Here is a 22,648-nt window from a genome sequence, read left to right as displayed (position 1 = left end):
AAACAAGAAAAATGGGCTGCATCTGTATATGGAAGAGACAGATAGAGTCTGCAAATAATGCTAAATATATTACTTGATCTAAAAAGCTAAATCCGAAGGGGAGATCTAGAAAGAAAACTAAGGAAAAGCTTCTGTTAGAAAATTGTTTGTTCCACAAGATCTATAATGCACCAAAACAAAATGGTAAGAGTGTTTTACAGAATTTAAAAAAAAAATTGACAAAAAAATTGACAAAACAAAGGTTCTCTTTCCCTCCCCCCCACTACTAATGTAGGAAATAACCAAGTAAGACCGCAGAAGTACAAACATATATTTTCAAAGTGAAACGTGATTTGGTTAATTTAGACCTTGTCTAAATCAAGCAGTCAACTGGGATAGCTATATTAATTCTAATACACTGTAGTGTCAAAAGCGACAATGGAATCCAACCTGGTGGAGCTGAGATGCAAGAAGCTAAATGAAGAATTAAAACAGAATAATAAATCTGGAAAAATGAAAAGATAAAGCAAGTTTCAAAAGCGAGCTACAACAAATTAAAAGAAAAAAAGAACATCTGAAACAAACAGCATCTTTTAATTGCATACATATTAAACAAGTACAACTAAATTTATTTTCATATAGCATCTGTCATACAAGTATCACTACCAAATGCTTTAGAATAAGTTACAAAGTTGAGACATTTATAAAGATCATAGTACAATGAGGAAAGTTAAAAGACATCCTCCACCCCAAAAAATAATGGCAAGGTGAAGAAGATCAGCTGTAGGCTGTGATCAGCAAAAGCATGAATGAAGAGCAGCCTTTTTAATAGGCTTTGAGAATTTGAAAAGATCAGAAATGGTACAGTCACCAAGCAAGACAGAGGAGGAAAGAAGTTGGTGGAGGAGGAAAAATAAGAGTAAAGCTGATGCCTTTAGAACTACCTGCTAACAAAAATAAAACATGTATACCTCTCCCCATGAAAAACAGGAGAATTATAGAGTATTACAGATAAACATCTTAAACAAGTAAACAATTTCATGACACTGTAGTGATTTTAAGTTAAATAGGAAAAGTGAGTCTTTGACAAAATTCTTAAAAATAAAAATGCTTATACTGTGAAGACCTTGCACACTGTCCAGGTACAAATATTTAGTCATGCATATAAAAGCCTGATTGTAGGGAGGGATTCAAAATGGAAATATTGTCTCAACTCTGGCTACAAAAACATCCCAAATCCTATGCTATCATTCACCCAATGCCGAGAGAATATTGGTAATATCCTGCACTTCTATAGCACTTTTCATCTGGGAATCTCAAATATTTTACAAATAATAATTAGACCTACAACACCTATGTTTATAAAACTACAGAAGGAAAGCACAGACAAAGCAATTAAATGAGTCATCCTATGTCACACAGAGTCAATGGCAGAATTTGGAATAGTAGTCTGAATTCCTGCTCCATGGTCTCTTACTCTAACCATTAGATCACATTGGCTCCCTACGTACAAGGATAAGGAGATTGTGTTCCCATAGAAAAGAGAAAAATGACACAGAAAACATGAGGTCAACAATCCTGAAGAAAAAGGAGTAGACACAAAAAAGGAAATTTGAAAAATAAAGTAGCACTCGACAAAGATTTTTAAAAAATAAACGGACTCCAATTTTCAGTTAAAAATATAGTGTGGGGAGGGGCTAATCAGCGGAGAGAACAATAAAGGAGATACAACAGTAAATGCTGTTTTCTCCCACACCCAACCCTTTATTGTAACATACCGTATTTTTATTATGAGAGGAGGAAGGGCGGCTAGGAAAGAGGTAGGGGTTTGTTTGGCTCCATCATCCACCAAAATCATCCTGCTTATAACGCCCTACATGTGTCTAAACCAAGAATTTTAGGGTATTGTTCTTCCATCAATCTAGCCCATTGGTTATCAACCCGTAGCCTGCAGGCCACTTGCAGTCCCATCAGCACACAGCTGTGGCCTGGGGACATCCTCAGGGCTATACATAGTATAGCGGTGGATGTGGTATACCTAGACTTTAGTAAGGCATTTGATACGGTCTTGCATTATATGCTTATCAATAAACTAGGCAAATACAACTTAGATGGGGCTACTATAAGGTGGGTGCATAACTGGCTGGATAACCGTACTCTGAGAGTAGCTATAAATGGTTCCCAATCCCGCTGGAAAGGTATAACAAGTGGGATTTGGCAGGGGTCTGTTTTGGGACCGGCTCTGTTCAGTATCTTCATCAATGACTTGGATACTGGCATAGAAAGTACGCTTATTTCTAAATACGCTTATTTCCAAACTGGGAGGGACTGCAACTGCTTTGGAGGATAGGGTCATAATTCGAAATGATCTGGACAAATTGGAGAAATGGTCTGAGGTAAACAATTTAATACAGACAAATGCAAAGTGCTCCACTTAAGAAGGAACAATCAGTTTCACACATACAGAATGGGAAGAGACTGTCTAGGAAGGAGTACGGCAGAGAGGGATCTGGGGGTTATAGTGCACCACAAGCTAAATATGAGTAAACAGTGTGATACTGTTGCAAAAAAGGCAAACATGATTCTGCATTAAGCATTAACAGGTATGTTGTGAGCATGACACAAGAAGTCATTCTTCCGCTCTACTCTGCACTGGTCAGGCCTCAGCTGGAGTATTGTGTCCAGTTCTGGGCACTGCATTTCAAGAAAGATGTGGAGAAATTGGAGAGGGTCTAGAGAAGAGCAACAAGAATGATTAAAGGTCTTGAGAACATGACCTATGAAGGAAGGCTGAAAGAATTGGGTTTGTTTAATTTGGAAAAGAGAAGATGGAGAGGGGACATGATAGCAGTTTTCAGGTATCTAAAAGGGTGTCAGGAGGAGGGAGAAAACTTGTTCATCTTAGCCCCTAAGGATAGAACAAGAAGCAATGGACTTAAACTGCAGCAAGGGAGGTTTAGGTTGGACATTAGCAAAAAGTTCCTAACTGTCAGGGTGGTTAAACACTGGAATAAATTGCCTAGGGAGGCTGTGGAATCTCCATCTCTGGAGATATTTAAGAGTAGGTTAGATAAATGTCTATCAGGGATGATCTAGACAGTATTTGGCCCTGCCATGAGGGCAGGGGACTGGACTCGATGATCTCTTGAGGTTCCTTCCAGTCCTAGAATCTATGAATCTATATATAGTGTGTGGATGTGGCCCACATAAGAGAGCTGCATATGCGTACCACAAAGGCAAGTAGGTTGAGAACCAATGATCTAGCCCCAGTGCTGCTCCACAAGTGGTGACAGTGTTATGTAGAGTAGCTTTCGCTGTTCTGGTACTAGCATGCTGTTGAGACTTGACATCTGTTTTAATTTGCAATTATGCAGTGCTCCACTCCACTACTTGCTACTCTTGTGGTACTAGTGCATTGTGTGGACCTATTCCACAGTTCCCAGCAGGGGTCCCTTAAGAGGGTGATTGTAGGAAGAGCATCTCTCAGTTAGAAAAAAGTGTTGTATCAATTTTTTTCTTTAAACATGAAATTAATATTTTCCAATATAAATGTATATTTTGTACAATTAAATTGACTCAATATTCCATATAAAAATCCCTGTTTTTTAAACAAGAAAAAAAAACACGGTTACTCACCTTTTGTAACTGCTGTTCTTCAAGATTCATTGTTCATGTCCATTCCGTGCTTGCCACACCTGGAAGTTTTTACTCTCAGCAGTACCTGTAGGGGACCGGCTCTGGTGTGCTCTGGAGAGGCTCACATATGCGCCAGTATAATGCACGCTGACGGCCCCCTCCCTCCAACAGTTCCCTCTTGCCAGGAGTCCGACAGAGGGGAAGGAGCATGGGTCATGGAATGGACATGAGCAACACATCTTGAAGAACAACAATTATGAAAGGTAACTGTTTTTTCTTCTTCCTGTGCTTGCTCATGTCCATTCCATTGTAGGTGAGTTCCAAGCAGTACCTTCGGAGGCAGGTAGCAGTTCATGGATGCGTCATTTGCAACACAGCTGTGACAAATCCAGCGTCATCTCTGGCTTGCTGTGTGATGGCGTAATGTGTCTTGAAGATGTGTACCGAAGACCATGTTGCGGCTCTTCAGATGTCCTGGATGGGAACATGGGCCAGAAACGCGGCCGATGACACCTGAATCCTTGTGGAATGATCAGTTATTAATGGTGGAGACACCAATTGTGCCAATTTGTAACAGGTATGAATGCAGATAGTGATCCAGTATGAAATACTCTGAGCCAACACTGGAAGGTCATTCATTCTCTCAGCCACTGCAACAAAGAGATGAGTTGATCTGAGGAAGGGCTTAGTATGCTCAAGGTAGAAAGCCAGGGCACGTGTGACATCTAGGATGTGTAGACGCCTTTCCTTGTATCTGTGGGGCTTTGGACAGAAACTGGGAGTAAGTTGTGCTAGTTGACATGAAAGTGCAACATCATCTTTGGCAGGAAGGCAGAATGGGGGCGCAGCTGGACTTTATCCTTGTAGAACACCATGTATGGGAGCTCTGACATAAGAGCTTTAATCTCGGAGACTTGCCTTGCTGAGTTAACAGCTAGAAGGAATGCAACCTTCCATGACAGGTGTGAGAGATAGAAAGATGACAGAGACGTGAAAGGAGGACCAATGAGCCTGGAGAAGACCAGGCTAAGATTCCATTGGTGAACCAGATCCTGGACGAGAGGAAACAGTCTCTCAAGGCCCTTCAAGACCCTGACTGTTGTCACATGTGAGAATACCGAGCTATCGTGGACGTGAGGGTGGAAGGCCAATATAGCCACCAAGTGCACCTAGACTGACAAAAAGGCCAGGCCCTCGTGCTTTAAATGCAGGAGGTAATCCAGGATGGATTACAGAGATGCGCTGACTGGAGAGAGATTCTGCTTTGATGCCCAGCAGGAAAAGTGCTTCCATTTTGCGAGGTAGGAAGCCCTAGTGGAGGGCGTTCTGCTTTCCAGAAAAACCTGCTAGACCTGAGTGGAGCAGGCCTGTTCCTTGGAGTTCAGTCATGCAGCATCCACGCTGTGAGGGGGAAAGAGATGAGGTTCAGGTGCAGCAACCACCCCCATGATCCTGAGAGCAGGTCCGGATGGTCAGGAAGAGGCCAAGGAGCTGCTACTGCTAAGTCTATGATTATGCCAAACCAATGCTGCTGAAGTGCCTTGTCCTTCTTGATCTTGGAAAGGACCCTGCTGATCAGTGGGATTGGCAGGAAGGCATACATCAGAGTGCCCGACCATGACAGGAGAAAGGTATCAGATAGTGAGCTGCTGTCAAGGTCTTGCAGAGAACAGAACTGGTGATATTTTCTGTTTTGCCTGGTGGTGAAGAAGTCCACATGGGGAGCCTCTGGAAGAGCATCCTGATGACCTCCGAGTAGGGGAACCATTTCATCATGAGAGAAGAAGGACCTGCTGAGGCGATCGACCATCATGTTCCGAACACTGGAGAGATGGAAGAGAGATGAGAGGCTTCCGGGTGAATCGCATGCTGGATGCAGAAGTCCCACAGGCACAGGGCTTCCTGACAAAGTGCTGATGACTGGGCTTACCCTGTCTGTTTACGTAGAATAGAGAGGCTGTATTGTCTGTCAGCACCTGTACCACGCAATCAGACAAATGGGGAAGGAACACCGCGCAAGCTAGGCGGATGTTCCTGAGCTCTCTGACATTTATGTGGAGTGACAACTCCTCTCATAACCACAGCCCATGAGTCTTGAGAGCACCAAGGTGTGCTCTCCAACTAAGGAACAAATGGAATACTTTCCATCACCGAGTTGGACCACTATTGGAGGGAGGTGAGTACCCAGGGCAGGATGATGAGGAGCCCATTCAAAGGGATCTGGCTGGGGAATAGACTGACAACAGCCACATTTGAAGGGGCCTTAGTTGCAGCCTTGCATGTCGGACTACATAGGTGCACACTGTGAGCGGGTGTGCGGTGACTTGTGTGATCAGATCCAACATTGCGTCTGACGAAGTGGGTATTCACTCATGAAAGCTTATGCTCCAATTCTTCTGTTAGTGTAGAAGGTGCCACAGGACTCTTCATTGCTTTTTACAGATCCAGACTAACACGGCTACCCCTCTGATACTTACTAGAGCAAGAGCAGCATTCAAGCCTCGACACTGGCAGTAAGAAGGAACTAAGGGAGGGAAGGGGCCAGCAGCGCCCCTTATACGGTGCACATGCACGCCACTCCAGGGGTGCCAAAGCCAGTCCCCTATGGACACCACTAAAGTAAAAACTACGAGCACTGGTGCCTGGGGCAAGCACACACACCTACAATGGACTGGATATGAGCAAGCACTCAAAGAAGACACTCAAGACTGCCTGCTCTGCCCCGTATGAAACAGAAAACTCATATACATAAAACGACAGAAGCTGCACCAGCTCAAAACAAAAAAAGCAATCAGAAGTACAGGACACATGGCACACTATCCAGAATGGTTGCTTGTACTGATATCCTGTAGGAGGATAGTGCAACTTTGGCAAGACCAATTGCAAGAGCACATCTTCAGTAATGAACTTACAGTCTACAGCTAACACTGTAACATTGCAGTGCCCCAATGCAGGTTATAACCAAGCTGAGCCTTGTTCCAACAGGAGCAATTTCAATAGTTCTGTCAAGACCTGTGCATTGCAGCAAGCACTTACCTGTGTGGATGTGAGACATGTCACAAAGAAGCGTGAGGACAGCTTGCAACAAGGGCTTTAATAACCCAGCACAGAGTGAACAGCTTCCACAGCAGTAAGCCTGTGTGCGCTAGCAAACACCAATTCACACTTTTCAATGACTGTGAATAGGTTTGCAGAGACTCAAAAAACATGGTATTTAAACAAAATTTTCATATCACGGTGTTTGCGGAGCACCTAGCATGACATTGCCCTGATCCTGACTGGGGCCTCTACTGAAATGAAATATAAATAAATAAATAATTTTTAAAAAGCAGCAAGAGGGCCATTAATGCATTGTTCATCTTAGCTGAAATGCACTGAACTTGACAATCATCACAGTTAAGAGCTTGAGCCAACTCCTAAAGCCTTTCCATTCATTTACATTTAAACAAAAAAACACTAGCATGGTTTTGAGAAATCTCTCACAGTTGCACTGTCACTAGCAGAACTTCACTACTGGGAGCAAGAGTGGGAAGACTAGTTTAGACGGGGCATGGGTATATTTTCCAACATGTCACTTAACAGTGATCTGAGCAAGTTGGAAATATGAAATCTGTCAAAATATTGTGAACACTGAAAAGCAATCAGGTGTGAAATCACTAGCAACAAATTATCTTCAATAGCCATTGAGAGATAAGTATGTACTGAGATTAAGACCACTGGATCAGCAAATTAAATTTTAAGGCAGCCACTACATTGTTCTGTAGGGTAAGGTAAACATTTCAAAAGTGCGCACTTGACTTAGGAACCTAATTCACATTTTTGAAAGTGGCAAAGGGATTTAAGAGCCTAAGTCCCATTAACCCAGGCTTGCACAACATACGGCCTGCGGGCCGCATGTGGCCCGCGGAGGCTCACTGTGCAGCCCGTGGCGGGGAATCAAAGGGCTCTTGACTGCCTGCAGCCGCACGGAGCCCAGAGCCCTTTAAATCCCAGCCACAGCCGGGATTCAAAAGGCTCTGAGCTGCTGGCAGGAGCTCTGGGCCCTTTAAATCCCTGCCCCAGCCCCGCAAAGCTCCGGGTTTCCCCAGCGCTGGAGCCCCAGGCCCTTTAATTTGCCCCTGACAGCTCCCAGTCACCTCTTCAGCTGGGAGCCCCTGGTTGATTTAAAATCAAGTATTACCTCCCCACCCCCAAACTTCCTTTTTGGCCCACAACTGTTTTGGTGGGGCGGTGCTGGGGAAGGACGGTTTGTTTCTGCAGGGCTGGGCAGTGCTGGGGCCGGGTGTTTCCATGGGCTGGGAGGTCCTTTGGGGGGGGGGTGATTCCGTGAGGCTGGGGGGTTTCAGCCCTCAACTGTTTTCTTTGGAGTAATGTGGCCCTCGCCACTTTACAAGTTGTGCAGGCCTGCATTAACCTGTCAATTGACTTTCAACGTATTGTGGTTTTGAAAATATACCATAAAATTAATGAAGAAACACACCCATGCAAAACTGAATTTTTCCTCTTTTATAACTGCTGTGAATTGAGAAATTGTACATGAATCATGCACTATGAAACTAAATTGTACCATAAAGAAACTTGAAAAAATGCTAAGCTTTTCACACTAACCAATAAAATCAAAGGCGAAAATCAGTTAAGGAAAGAAATATACCATATGACCGTCAATTACTGGACACAATGGGGTGCCATTTTTATGGCTTTTTTAATGTGTCTAGTTGTGCCTAAGTACACAAGACATATGGCACACTTCACCCTGTACTACGAATTTTTCCTGCTAGCTTGTGTTTTTCCATCACAACTTCAAAACTATTTCAGTGTAGTTCTTGAATGGGTAAACATTTACATGAGCAATTATAACGAACAACAGAAAGCTCAGTACCTACCCAATGATAAAAAATTGAAAAAGAACAATAAAAAAAAAGAGAGCATCAGTACATCCAGCTAAAAACAAATACAAACTGGGATGGTGTCTGGGGTAAGATATCTGTTACACAATAATTCCACAGAGAAAAATGTAAAATGAATCATGTGAAAACAATACAACATAAAAGATGAATTCTGAATAGAAAGATGTCATAACACAGAAAGGTTTGTGAGGCACTGCAGAAAATGTCAAAGCCTTTGCCTGAAGAACAGATCCTGCAAAGAAAGCCATCAAAATGATGGGTTGTACTACTAAAAAACGCAGTGTGAAAAAGAAGCTGAACTTGCTCTCTCCTAACATAGCAGGACTGTATGTTAAACCAGTATTAAAGTATTAATAAAAATGACAAAAACAAGCTGACAGAGTGAGAGCTGCCAAACCATCTTTGTCTCACCTTGTTCTGCTCAAATATTGTAGCTGATATGTACTATACATCACCTTCTCTCAACACTGCTGAAATACTTGAATATCTCAACCTAAGCACAGGCAATTTCCACAGAAAAAACAGGCTTAAAAAAAAAAGGAAGTTACTTTTATAGATGTTCATTTGTCCGGAGCTAAGCGAAAGCAGAGTTTTCAAAATGAAGTTTTGTAGGTCCCTAAATCACGATGCCTATTTGAAAGGAATATATGAAATCAAACTTATTTCATTTAAAAAATGATCTGCACATTTTTTCAATAAAGCATTCAAAAGGAGTTTTAGCATAGAGACTTGCTCTAGATGTGAAGTGCCAACATTAACCCAATTGAGTGGGTCAATGATGTGAAACAGAAACAAAATATTCTGTAGGTGAAGTTGACCTGAACATGACAGGATGTTACAGGTTCTTAGACCGCTATTAATCGCACTGACTCCCAAGACAGGCTTCAGTTCTGGTGTCACTTATCTTCAAACAGAAGTGCTTAAGGAAGGTCTTGACTCTCAATTTTTGTTTAAGAGGAGATATTATGCAGTGTCTAATATCAAGGATTTGTTTTTATTAATTTTAAATATTCACATGCGCTCGTGAATTATATTATTTATGTATTTTCCTAACAGTATTTAAATGTAGAATTTTTTGCCCTACTGACTACCTAGCTGTTGCCGCGAACGGTAAAAGTGACCCGAATTCAAATCAAGAGATTTCCATTTCAGTGACTAGGGGAGACTTACTTTCTGCTAGGCCATTTGCTATTGCTCATTTTTGTCTTAAATGCTCTGGAGCTGATAAGATCTGTTGACTAATACATGCTGGCAAGCATAGAAATATGTATCATAATAATATGTATTATTCTCTCTCATATATAGATATTATTCACACACACACACACACACACACACAGGTATACATTAAGCACCAACAACAGTAAGCACAAATATTGTAACTGATCAGCTTAAACTAGCTCATATAATAATCTTGTTCACTTATGCTAAGTATCCCATAATTCCTTACATCTGCTAAAGTAAGCATTTGGCATAAGCAGATAAGAGCCATGTCAAAAATCAAGATACATTTGCTCTACCCTCACTGACCAGTACATGGAATGCTAGTATCCAAAACAAAGATAAGGAAGGAACTCATGGGTTACATTTAGTGATGTGTAAAGAGATGTGTAATTTGTAAAATCATATAAATAATACCATCAAATGTGTAATTGGGGGGAGCACACCTTCTGTGTGAGGTACATGCAACACTGCTGCAAGGGACAGCTCCTTGGAGTCTGGTAGCATATACCTTTTTCCTGTGCAGTATTAATAACCTGACTAACATTGATTATTAGATCCCTTGAGTATATTTCATAACAAACCAAAATATGATCAAGCAATTGACTAAAATTTAACAACAGCACAGAAGCCCTGGGAGCCCCACAATGCAGACTGTGGGGTCCCAGACCTACCAGGTTCCCTACTCCTGGGCAGTTTGCCAAGGAGGCTGCCAATACGTCAGGGACACAAATGTTTTCTGGGACCAAGTCTCTGGAACAGCCCACCAGGCAGATTGCCCCAGAGCCAGGGCTCCATTCCCTTTCATGGAGAATCTCAAAATATTCGTTCCCCCCCCCCCAAATCATAGAAAAAACTAATTTCAAAATAACAAAATCCTTTGGGCAATGGAAATACATTTTTCCACCCAGCTCTAGTTCCAAATTCTTTTCATGATATTTTGAACACAAAGAATGCTTCATGAGCATCTTTTCTGCTGAAATAGAAGCTAATCAACATGCAACTTGGAGCTGTTCAAACATATAGGTTGTGAATAGCAGATGGCATTCATGCATAGATACTGTTCTAACAAACATTCTGGATGTTAAGATGATGATGATTTTAAAATGTAGGGAACAATCATACAGTACTCAGGCAAAAATTCCAGTGAGAATAGGAAAGAACACACACAACAAAAGCGTCATGGTGTCCAACCTTTTCCATGCAGGGACCCCGCCCCTAAGCCTCTGCTCCCATTTAGCAACATGGGAAGGGTGGAGTGGTTGTGACTCCTCAACACCAGCTCATCTCCATATTGAGAACATCTATTCTAAAGTGCAGGATTTGGTCCTAAGCCTTTTTTGAACAAGAGGTTGGTATAAACACAATTAAATCTTGAGTTAGTTTTTTTTGGGGGGGGCGGGAAGACCTTGCTTAACTAAAAAAGGCTACTCACTTAAGTAATGGTTGCTAAAAATGTTTGGATTTGTACAAACAAATGCATGACAAGTTTCAGCCCAATGCCATTTAAGAAGGTGGAGTTATATAACTTAGAAAAATGGCGTTTGTGACAGAAATGACAATTGACCATTCATCATATAGTTTCTGTCTGGAGCAGTAATAAAGCGTAATTGAGCCTACACTTACTCAACACTATATTTCATTGATCACTATACATGAAGACAAATAGTATTGCTATATTGCATTTACACAGCATCTTTCATCACAGCACTTCATATAGCATATCCATATAGCACTGCTGAAATGCAGCCATCTCTAGGGAGTATGACACCAGCCAACTATTGATTGCACAATAGTATAAGAACGGGAAAAATGTAATTCCATGTAGAAATCATCAGACAAAAAGTTGTGGAAAAAATATCTGTGGAGTTTGGATTTCTCTAGCATTAGCAAGTAAGTGTACAGGTGTTCGCAGGGAATGGGCAGGCATTTGCTGGGCTGACATGGTCACTGGGCACTTAAAGCTTTCCTATCCCCAAATAACAAAGCTTCCAAGAGAGACTGGTGAAATCAGGCGTACATGAGGGCAGCAAGAGATACTGCTCAAGCGGCGGCTACCAGGGCTCCAATTTCCCACTTCCCCTGCAGAGAAAGGCAGGGTCACTCTAGCTTTTCTGCTCCTGGTAGCAGGTGGCCCTCTGAAACAATGACACATGGACACCCTCAGACTATGTCTGTTTAGGCTCCTCAAAATCCTTACCCCTCTCGCTCCCAGGCGGAGGGTGGGATAAAGGAATATCTTCCCTGGTATTCACTGAGTATGCCCACACTTCGAGCTAGATGGTAAGCGGTGATTGGAGGAGATGCACCCACACTAGCTGTGGCTGAGATAGCACACTAAAAATAGAAGTGTAACGGCTATACTCATACACATTCAGCTTGAAGTACAGACATACCCTTTCCTGGTTCTGGGGTTGGAGGAGACTGAGACAAGAGCGTGGCCTGTGAAAACACAGAGAGCACTCAGCTCAGAAAAGCCATGCTGCTATCGGGAGTGGAAAAGAGCCTGCCAAGAGAAGTCCAGCTTGCCTCAGTGGGAGAGATTAGGAAATCAGAAACCTGACAGGCCCTGCGTCTCACTCCTTCCCGCCCTCAGGAGGTGTATCAATGATCAGCACTCACCCCAAACAGGCAGATGTGAGAGAGTGTCATTACTTTGATCAACCCACTCCTGTTCACAGCCAGGAGGATGCCTTATGGGGCAACTTTTCAGATTTCACATCAGGAAACACCCACATGTGGTATTACAACCTCTGTAAAGTAAAGGTCAGGGACAGGCCCCCAGAACTTCCATCCTCCAAGAGACAAGAAACCCTGAAATGATCATTCTTCCAGCCACCAAATCTGCCCACTATTCCCAAACATGTGCCCCACGCCGGCTTTCCAAACGCATATTAAAAAAAAAATAAAAAAATAAAAAAAAAGAGCCTGGGTTTCTGTTCAGACACATGAAAGAGAGAAAGAGGCATAGGGAAAACATGAGACTAAAGAAAAAATATTGCTGTAAGAGTATGAGGCTGACAGTGTATTCTTTTAGTAACTACTTTTCTTGGCCATGGAGTTGAGGTTAGTTTTGTGATACTGTGCCTGTTGCACTCATATGTATTATATCAAAGTTTATTGAAGCAAGAATGAGAAGGAAGTGTCTTTGAAAAAATTCGTAGAGCCTAGTTCAACAAACATTCGTGTTTTTCATGCCAAAAGCCAGGCAAAACTCAAAAAAATCAATTTTCCATGGTACTGAGCACAAGTGCAGTTTTTATTGAATACATTATCTTAAATGAAGGTAAGGCAGTAACTCAGTTCTGTGGTGCCTATCTTTTTATAATCTTTATGTTAGGAGGCTTGTAAATAATGCCAGTAGTTTTACAAATTGAAGTGTGAATGTTTAGCTCAGACTGGACTGGATAGAAAATAGGATCATATCTAACAATCTTATCTCTTCTGAATCACTAACTGAAGGCCGTTAGATAACCGAAAGCTATCAATAAAATTTTAACTGCATCACAAATTTAAATCTAACTGGTTTTCTGCCTCATGAAAAACTGTCCTTTTTAATTTTGTTGACAGCAATTTTAAGTGCATCTGAGGAGAATGAGAATAAATAATTCTACATAACTTCCGATGCAGATCTGGCCTTTAATGTTCAACTTAAAATATTCCCTGTTGACAAAGCATATAGTTTGAAGAGTCCTTAAAATATAGTATATAATTTGTTAAGATGTTGAGTCAATCAGTTGCTTATATTGTTCTCGCTATCTTTCTGTTGTGTTTTTGTGGCATCTACCATCTTCACAAAAACTGAAGAATGAGCCAAGAACCTCAAGAGCGAAAGCCATGAGTCACAACAGTTTGATCTAAGAGACAGACTCTGTAGCTGGGGCTGTAACAGACTCAAATCCTTTGTGGACTGAGAACAGAGAGGAAATGTATGCAAATAGTCAGTGAGTTACAACGTAAAGTCCTGATTCAGCAAAGTATTTAAGCATGTAACTAAATGTAAGTACATGAGTAGTCCCATTGAAGTCAATAAGACTATACATTCGTTTAAATTAGGCAAGTGTTTAAGTACCTAGCCTAAATTACTATTGTTCTAAGATACAGAGAGGCTCCCCTGCCCTAAGAAGCCTACAGTCTAAAGGACAGATACAGAGAGGACAACACACGTTGGGAAACCTGAACTAATAACTTGAAAAATTTATCTTCTCTTCCCATGCCCACTTCCATTATCTCCAGTGGAGCGGGTATATGACTAGATGAAGTGAGCACTGGTGGGGCTCATGCAAGAAGTGAGTCTTTTAATAGGGATATGAATGAGATGGGAGGAGGCCTCGTGCACTGGAACTGAGAATCTGTTCCAAAATAGGCTGAAGTGTGGAAGAAGGCATGGACACAGGAGTGAGAGAAGGTAACAAATTAAGCATTGAGCCCGATGATGTTGGCAGAGTGCAGAGGCTGAGGGGAACACAGCAAAGAATGACATGTGGGGTGAGATTGTGTGGGTCCTTGAAAGTTTAAGCTTATAGAAGGCAAAGGAGAGCCAGTAAAGGGATTCAACTGGTTAAGAAGATGGTCTGACCAGCTGCATTTTGGACAGGTTGTAATTGAGTGGCTTGAGTTTCAGGGAGGTCATAGAAATGGAGGCAGCAAGGAGGCAGGACATGATCTGGACACGAGTGAATGTTAATTAAAACTAGCTGATGTAGAATAGCTAAGAAAAACAATTATTTTACAAGTTTCATTCTATAATGATTCTGAGTGGAATCAAGTCAGACTTTGTAAATATTCCAAAAACACAAAAAGTTTTATTAGTAAGGAAACAAATGTTTTATGTTTCTACTTACCTGCCTGTCTACTTCTGGAAGCAAAAGCAGGAGGTATTGTTGAAAATGCTGAGGTAAGGAAGCAAAGGTGTGTTTGTTTATTAAAGCCCTCAGGTTAGTGTTCACTAGAATAGATCCTGGTGTTTCTATGTCAATATCCTCAGCTTTGGTCCATTTCAAATGTCCTGGAGTAAATAAACAACACATTTACCTTTACAACAGATAACAGAGGGAACAGGAACAATAATTTTTCTCAAAAGTTATTTATATTTTATATAGTATAGTGAACGTCAATAAGACAGAGCTTTGTGAAGGGGAAATACAGCTTTCTCCTGGATTCTATGAGCTTCCTTTTATACATCCCAATGTTCACTTCCTCACCTTTCACAGCACCCATGTTCCACTCTACACCATGACCAATATTCTCTTTTTTGAACTAGAAGTCAGGATATCACCAACATATTTTTAAGCATCTACTGCTAAGCAAAATTAGCTCACACAAGACTGAATATTTGTTAGAACATATGTGGCTGCCTGAAGAGGCCCAAGTGGGTGAAACTTTATTACACAGGGTGAAGTTTTTATTTGTGCTCCTGCACCTGCAGTACATTGTTGTACACCTATCCTACTCATTTGCTTTTTCTATGTATTACCACTCTTCTGTATTTTCATTTGCTCTTAAAAAACCCTCAGTGCATTATCACAATTTGAGACGTGATCACAGAGAGACTGTCTAATTTATTGGTGATATTAATTTTGTGCAAATCAATTAACATTTTTCTGAATTTTCATAAAATCTAAAAGATGTAAATAGCATACTGCAACTGCAGACTAACCCACTAACAATCTGTCAAATGGGATAAGAAGACTCATTAAATTAATTAGCTGACCAGTCCCAGCAAGTCCAAAAGAACATGCAAGTTCCAGGTGAGATTAAAAAAGAACAGATTTGTACCCAGAAGGTTCAGTAGAAATGTGCAAGACAGAAACTGCTGAGGCCAACCACCAGAGATTCTTGTTGCTTGGACTTTTAATATTTCAAAGGTCCTGCAAAGGGATGTTTCAGCAAGATCACACCCAAGCAACAAGGTGAGTCATGCCCAAATTCCAAGGGAGTTCCCTGGAATTTTTTGTCATTGTTGTTAATAATGAGAATATGCAGCACTTATACAGGGCCTTTCATCTGAGGATCTCCAAGTGTTCTGTAAAGGAGGGTTGATATCCCTATTTTACAGATTGGGAAACTTGGGCAAAGAGACCTTTAGAGACTTGTTGAATGTCACTCGGTATGAAGAGTAATATGAATACAAGTACTACAATTTAATTTTTCTGAATTTCTTAAGAGCCTTACTATTTGGTCTCTGCTGAAAAGTTATAATAGTGTTCAGAACCTCATGGAAAGGGAAAAGTTCACAGCCAATTTGCAAGTTCAATAGTTTCCCCCTTTGAATGAATAGAGAAACTCACAGCCTCCCATAAATTTCTTGCAATTTCTTGTTACTTTTCAACAAGCAATACTGATTGAATGAGATAAGGGTTAGTTTGTCTTCAGCATACTGTAACCTTATACAACATATGCTTTGAACATCCTGCATTTCAATACAGCAAAAACTCCATTAAAACCATTGAATCCCCCCATTATGAAGGACAACCATGTGGAAGAAGTACTCATTTTAATGAGTGTATCACATTAAATTGTCTTCACCATCTGTTCCACCCACTAACTATACATGCAGAGAAAACATAATTCCCAAGTGTAATATGAGTAAGTATGATGTATATGATTTAAACGCATGTTTACATTCCTTTCTTTAAATAATGTAGGATGCATCTGTCTTCATGTTTTAGGTGCAAATTGGAGAAAAATTGTTCTCCTTCGCTAATATCTTCCCCTTCGATGGAAAAACCTCATGGAAAGGGAAAAGGTGCTCCTAAAACTAAAAATGAGTTTTATACTGCAGAGTTGCTACCATAGTATCTCCTCTAGAATGAAAGTTTCTGAGGTGGACAGAGGGTGTGATGTCTTGAAATTGCAAATAGACCAAGAAGCTATAGAAAAATCAGGTTTCATCTTCACAGATCTGGGGTATACACATGCTGTGTTGGCGCCTTCACCCTGCTATCAACTTCAATTCTGTAGTACTGCAGAGACCTTATGAATAAGTGGGAATAATTGCTTTAACAAGACAAAATAGCGTCCCCAGAATAAAGTGCCGGTAGAATATTCTTGGCAGAAACCTTGAAAAAGACATGCTTAAAAATGTGTTCAGGAGGATGCCAAACATTGAGATGAGATGATATCTCTCTTCTTTGCTTATAGAGAGGTACCTCAGGCAACAACCTTTTGAATTATTTTATGACCATCAATCTAGGGGACCGATAGCTATCAGAGAACTGGAAAGTGAGGTGAGATCAAAAATAGAGCCCTGCAATTATAGAATACACCCCAAAGATGAGAAAAACTCATTCAGTTTATTGAGCTGGCAAAGGAGAATCTAACACAAGTCCCAGTAAACCAGAAGACATGGTATGATAACAGGGGCATGGGAATTAAATATAAACCAGGTGAAAAAGTTTTCCTTCTGCTCCACAGCAGTGAGACTAAATTAGTAGCAAAATGGCAAGGACCATGTAGTCATGAGACTGATAAGTCCTATATATTATGCAATTACCACAGCTGGAAACAAGGGCAAAAATATATTCTATGAATTTATTCAAACGGGTGGAATGAACCCCAAAGTAGTCAAAAGGGTTTTCTTCCAGGGCATACCACAAGTAAATCAGAGAGTGCAATAAAAGAAATATGGGAGATCAGGAGAGTCTCTGGGAATTGAGATAGTTAAGCAATGTCTGGAATTGAACCAGGCATAGCATCGGGATTTAGACCTACTCTTAAAGATATATAGCAATTATTTTACTAGAACCCCAGAACACACTGATACTTACTCACACAATAGATATCGAGGGCCATAAACCCATAAGACAAAGATTCAAGCGTATATCTGAATGGATGAAACCTTTGGCAGAGGAAGAAAAAGAAAACATGCTCAAATTAAAGGTTCCTGAAACCTCCAGAAGCCCATGGCATTCCCCAGTGGTTACCGTGCCCCCAAAAGACAGGGGAATTAGGTTCTGTATAGATTTCAGAAAAATTAATGCTATCTCTACATTTGATAACTATCCAATGCCAGGAGTTGACAAAATACCGGAGAAAACGGACATGGAAAATCTCTCTTAACCGTACATCTAGACAAAAAATACTGCAAGATCCCTCTAAACCCAGCATGGTAAAACAGAAGTTCCGACACCCTAGGGATTTTTTTTATTTAACAACAATGCTATTTGGTCTATATGGCCCACTAGCCTCTTTTTAAAGATTGATGGATAGTCTGCTGAAAGACAATGTATGAAACTGAGTCACATAACTCGATGTGGGTTGTTATTTAGCAAGACTTGGGTGAACAATCTGGTACACCTATGAACAGCAATCTAAGGTACATCTACACTACAGCTGGGATCGACGCTCTGAGATCAATCCACCAGCAGTCGATTTAGCAGATCTAGTGAAGACCCGCCAAATCGACAACAGATCGCTCTCCAGTCGACCCCTGTACTCTACTCCCGATGAGAAGAGTAAGGTAAGTCAACGGGAGAGTTTTTCCCATCAACCCCCCATGGTGTAGACCCCGCGATAACTTGAGCTAAGGTACATCAACTCCAGCTAACATTATTCACATAGCTGGAGTTGTGTAGCACAGGTCAACTTACCATGGTAGTGTAGACGTAGCCTAAGAATTTCTTGTAGCAATCGATATGAACACATGTTGTTTAGCAAAGAAAGAAAGAAAATATCTTGTGGGGGTTTTTTTTCTCTCTTTCAGAAAATGGATTCATAAAACTAAAACAAGACGAAGTCAGGACACTAAAGGAGACCAAGGTTCTTACAACCAAAGGAAAACTTAACTCCTTTAAAAGATTAGCCAGCTACTACAGAAAGTTTATTCCTAATTTCTGAGATGGTTGCTTCACTAACAGATCTCATCAAATACATGTCAAAAGGACTCAGACTGTTGAATGTGAACAATCCTTTGTGGAGATAAAGAAACAATTATGTTATTACCCCACTTTACATAGGCCACTCTTTGAAAACAAAAACATTTATTTTGCAAACAGATGCTTCTAAACTGGGGATGGGAGCAGAGATGAGCCAAGAATTTGAAGAAATGGAACACTCTATTCTGTATGTGAACAGAAAACTGTTCTCCAGAGAACAGAAACCCTTCACAACAGAATAGGAAGGTGTGGCTTTTCAAAAGTTACTTTATCTCCTCTTAGGACCAGATTTTACATTAATTACAGATCATCATCCACTAAACTGAATGTGAAAAATATTTGATATTTAGCACTACAGCCATATAGCTTCAAAATAATGCATGAGTCCTAAAATCAACATAAAAATGAGAGTATCGTGTCTCATTATGGGATAGAATATGAAAAAGTTATTCAATTAACAGGTTTTCTCCTGACAAGTAGTAAGAATGTGCCACTCTCTTTGGGAATAAGAAAGAGAAGATTGGGAGAAACATAACAGGAGACGAGAATACTTTCCAGCTAGTAAAAAAGTTAATGTAGGAAGCAGTAGCTAGTTACAAAATGGCCTCTTTGGGCTGCAACTACTTGGCTCTGTCAAATTTAAAAGGCGAGTTGCAGAAAGGCATGCTAGGAAAAAGACTCCTATATGAAGGCAACCTTGCAGAGTTCACAGGGATGAGGTAGCCATCCAAGGAGGTATGCTACTGGGGAAGAGCCTGCTTTAGCATTGATAACAGCATCAGCATATTACAGTGACAAAGGGAACTCTCTAAAGGGAGATTACATGGTTTATAAAAAGTTCAGTATTATAGTAACAAATAAAATCTTTAGACATCCCAAGTCCTACTCACCTAAACCAGACTTTTTTAATCTCTTTAAGTGCTGACTTGTTTGTTTTCCAGTTGGAGATCTTTGCCCATGTTTCATTTCTTTATCAGAACTGTCTGCTTCACCATTTTTAGATTCAGATCCTTAAAAATAAAAACAAATAAATAAAAAATTACAGGGATGTACTTTCTTCCTCCTTCAAAACAAAAATAGGTTTTTTTTTTTAAATCAAGAGCAACATCTACTATATCTGATACTTGCTGAAAGGTAATATATCTTTTTGGCCACAATTTGATTCCTGAGCACTGGAGGAAATGGAAGGAAAAGTTCAATAAATCAAGTAAGTCATGAAAACTAAAATTTGCTGAACACTGCAGTCAATCAAGATGTTCACTAATCCAGTCTAAATAGAGCTCTGCTATGATACTCAAGAAATATCTTTAAAAATAATTAAGCTCCATATTATGGAGTAATAAAGCAATCAAAGGAGAAAAAAATAATTTCTTTGCAAAGTAACTTTTACAAAAGAGGTGTACCTGGAAAATACAATCATCGATCTGTTATAAATGTGGATATACATCTCTGTAGGATCCTTTTAAAATGAAGCAGCTAACAACCAGAACTAAAGGTCAGGGTTGCACCGTGATGATAAGAATGTTGCCAGAACAAAAAAGCTGATGCAAAGATCTCTGGTATTGCAATGGAGAACAGACACAAATTCACTCTCACAGAGGAACTGTTTTTTGATGGCGTTGAATGCCAGCATGTGGTCTTCAATTAGAGTTCCACAGCCAAACAGAAATGTTACTTTGCATTCCCTTAAAGCTGCTGCTGCTATCAATTGTCAGTTTATTATGTACTTTCAGTTCTTTAATAATAAATGAAAGAAAAAAATCTTTGACTCACTAGATTTGGTAAGAAAATAAAGAAGTTAAACAAATCTACTATGTGGAAATATCATTATTTGCAGCAATTCTAAATTTTGTATGCTACAGATTCATTCAGAGGAAGGCTTTGTGACTAGAACTAATATTTCACACAGTCCTTTAGCTATTTACCTGAAGGTGAATCCGACTGCTCATCAGACACCTTTAATGGTGTCAAAACAACACGAGGAACAGTCTTGTTTACCATCATTGAGACTCCATTTCTTCTTTTCTGCTGTTGTCTTAAAGCCTATAAAAATAACAAAACATAAAAATGCAACAAAAATACTGCTTTTAAGTGGATTACATGAGACATTTGCCTATCATTAAACTGAACCTCCTAAGATAACTACTTTACATGGTTACTGATTTTTCAGACTTCACACTAGTCCCCTTTTTATGCTTTTAAAAGAAAATGACATAATCAGGCTTTTGGTTTTAAAGATAAAGAAGATGCACCTTAGATCATTTTCCAATACAGTTTTGACAACAAAGAAGCATATAACCGTTTGCTCTACCTTAGCAGCACAACATGATAACCCATGGAATTTGAAACTAAGACATCCAAATAAAATAAATGTAAAATAAATGTTTTGAAACCAGAATAAAAATGTGTGTGTCTGCACATCTCTTGCAGGTGCATCCTCTCCAGTATACTGCTCAGTCAATCAAGTTAACACAGAGTGTCATCAGTATGTACAGCATGTAAGGACTACAGTATTGACGCACTCACTCAGCCGTGAGTAGCGCTGCACAAAATCACTGAACATGGCAGGAATCATTTATTTCTGTGAAGGGAATCAGTCCTAATCTTGGAAACCTTGCAGCACTTGGCTTCTGTCTGCTTGACTTTGGGCATTAACCTTCAGAACACGAACATGATGGTGTTCTGGCAAATCCAGGGAAAAACGATACAAGAATAAATCTCTACAAATGAGACTGCTTTGTGTTTTATAAATGGATCAGCTACAGGGGTTATTAATGTAATATAAAAATATAAAAAGTTTAGAAACAGTGAATATCAGCCAGATTGTTTTATACAGAAAAAGACATGAGAGTCAAAGGTCTTAAAAATATATGAATATGAACTTTTGCCAGTTAAGATATTTACAAGAATTGAAAGTTTGGAACAAGTCAGAATGGACTGGACTCAATACTGATCTTCTCTAATCTTCTGATTTTCTGTAATCTTAATATTGCATTTTTTTTCCCCTCTCTGATTTGTGTTTTGTTTTTTTAGATGGTACTCAAATAGAGGACATGTTTTTAACGACTAAAGGGATTATTCATAGTAAATATCAGTGCCTGATTTATGAAGTTAATTCTGTAATTCATCTGTAGGACACTCAAAATATTTCACATAGGTAGAACAATTCCAAAAACCTAAACAATTATCTGTTTAATTTAAATAAAACACTATAAAATATATTCAGCCACATAAAAATATAGTTCAACTATTTCATTAATGCATTTATAGGATGCTTATCCAAAGGCATCTAAGCACCATGCAATCCAAACCAAAATAAAACATCTGGAAATCAAACAAAAGAGAGAAGCTGCTCAGATCTACCTGAAGCTATCCCAAAAGTCAGCGAAAGCAGAAACCAAAACAGTCAAGACCAATCCCAAATTTCACACCTCACCAGCCATATCAGAATGTACACAGTGCCAAAAACTGTCTCAAAACATTTCCCTCAATCCATAGTATTGCCTGGCTAAAATTAAACCAAGAGGTCACTTACCCAAATAACAATGTCATTTGGGTAGTAAATTTTTTTTAAAAGCCAATAAAGGATTAATTCAAAAGGAAGCAAAGTTGTGCGATATCAGTCAGCACATATATGTAACCACAACCATTCTCTCTTTATTAACTCCCTTAGCAGATTCATATATGTGTTGAACTGCAGAGAGAGGAGATTATAAACCTGCAATCTCCTATGGGGAGAACCCTAAAGTGGAGTTCAGCAGGTGACCATGACCAGAGTCCACCCCCTACCAAGACTGACCACAGCCATTCGGGAGCACTCTTACTCACCTCTATCATGGACCTCAAACTTGACATCAGCACCTGATGGCAACCAATATTTCCTATATATTATACAGAAAATGCAACAGAAGCATATTTGCATCACTTTGATTGGGCAAGAGATGGGGCATTCTCAATCCACAAGAAGTTTTAGTCTATTTTGATTTAACTTCGGCATTTTCTAATGAACCCATAACCAGAATATCTAGG

At 40.0% G+C, this 22,648-nt stretch overlaps 1 protein-coding gene across 9 annotated transcripts in view; it reads right to left on the bottom strand.

Moving 5' to 3' along the window:
* The window catches only part of ASXL3 (ASXL transcriptional regulator 3), a 147,884-nt gene that overhangs the window by 41,295 nt on the left and 83,941 nt on the right, over positions 1 to 22,648 (bottom strand). For 8 of the 9 annotated variants that reach the window (XM_030552999.1, XM_030553000.1, XM_030553001.1 and 5 more), the window contains 3 exons: positions 20,545 to 20,662; positions 19,510 to 19,629; positions 14,588 to 14,751 (listed from right to left, as the gene is read on the bottom strand). In XM_030552999.1, the coding sequence (XP_030408859.1) occupies positions 14,588 to 14,751; positions 19,510 to 19,629; positions 20,545 to 20,662 (402 nt within the window). Of the gene's footprint in view, positions 1 to 14,587; positions 14,752 to 17,512; positions 17,584 to 19,509; positions 19,630 to 20,544; positions 20,663 to 22,648 lie in introns of those variants that run through there. The other variant, XM_030553008.1, reaches the window with a different exon arrangement.

Source organism: Gopherus evgoodei, chromosome 2, assembly GCF_007399415.2.
Source record: "Gopherus evgoodei ecotype Sinaloan lineage chromosome 2, rGopEvg1_v1.p, whole genome shotgun sequence".
NCBI lineage: Eukaryota > Metazoa > Chordata > Testudines > Testudinidae > Gopherus > Gopherus evgoodei.
This window is presented reverse-complemented; position numbering and strand designations above follow the sequence as displayed.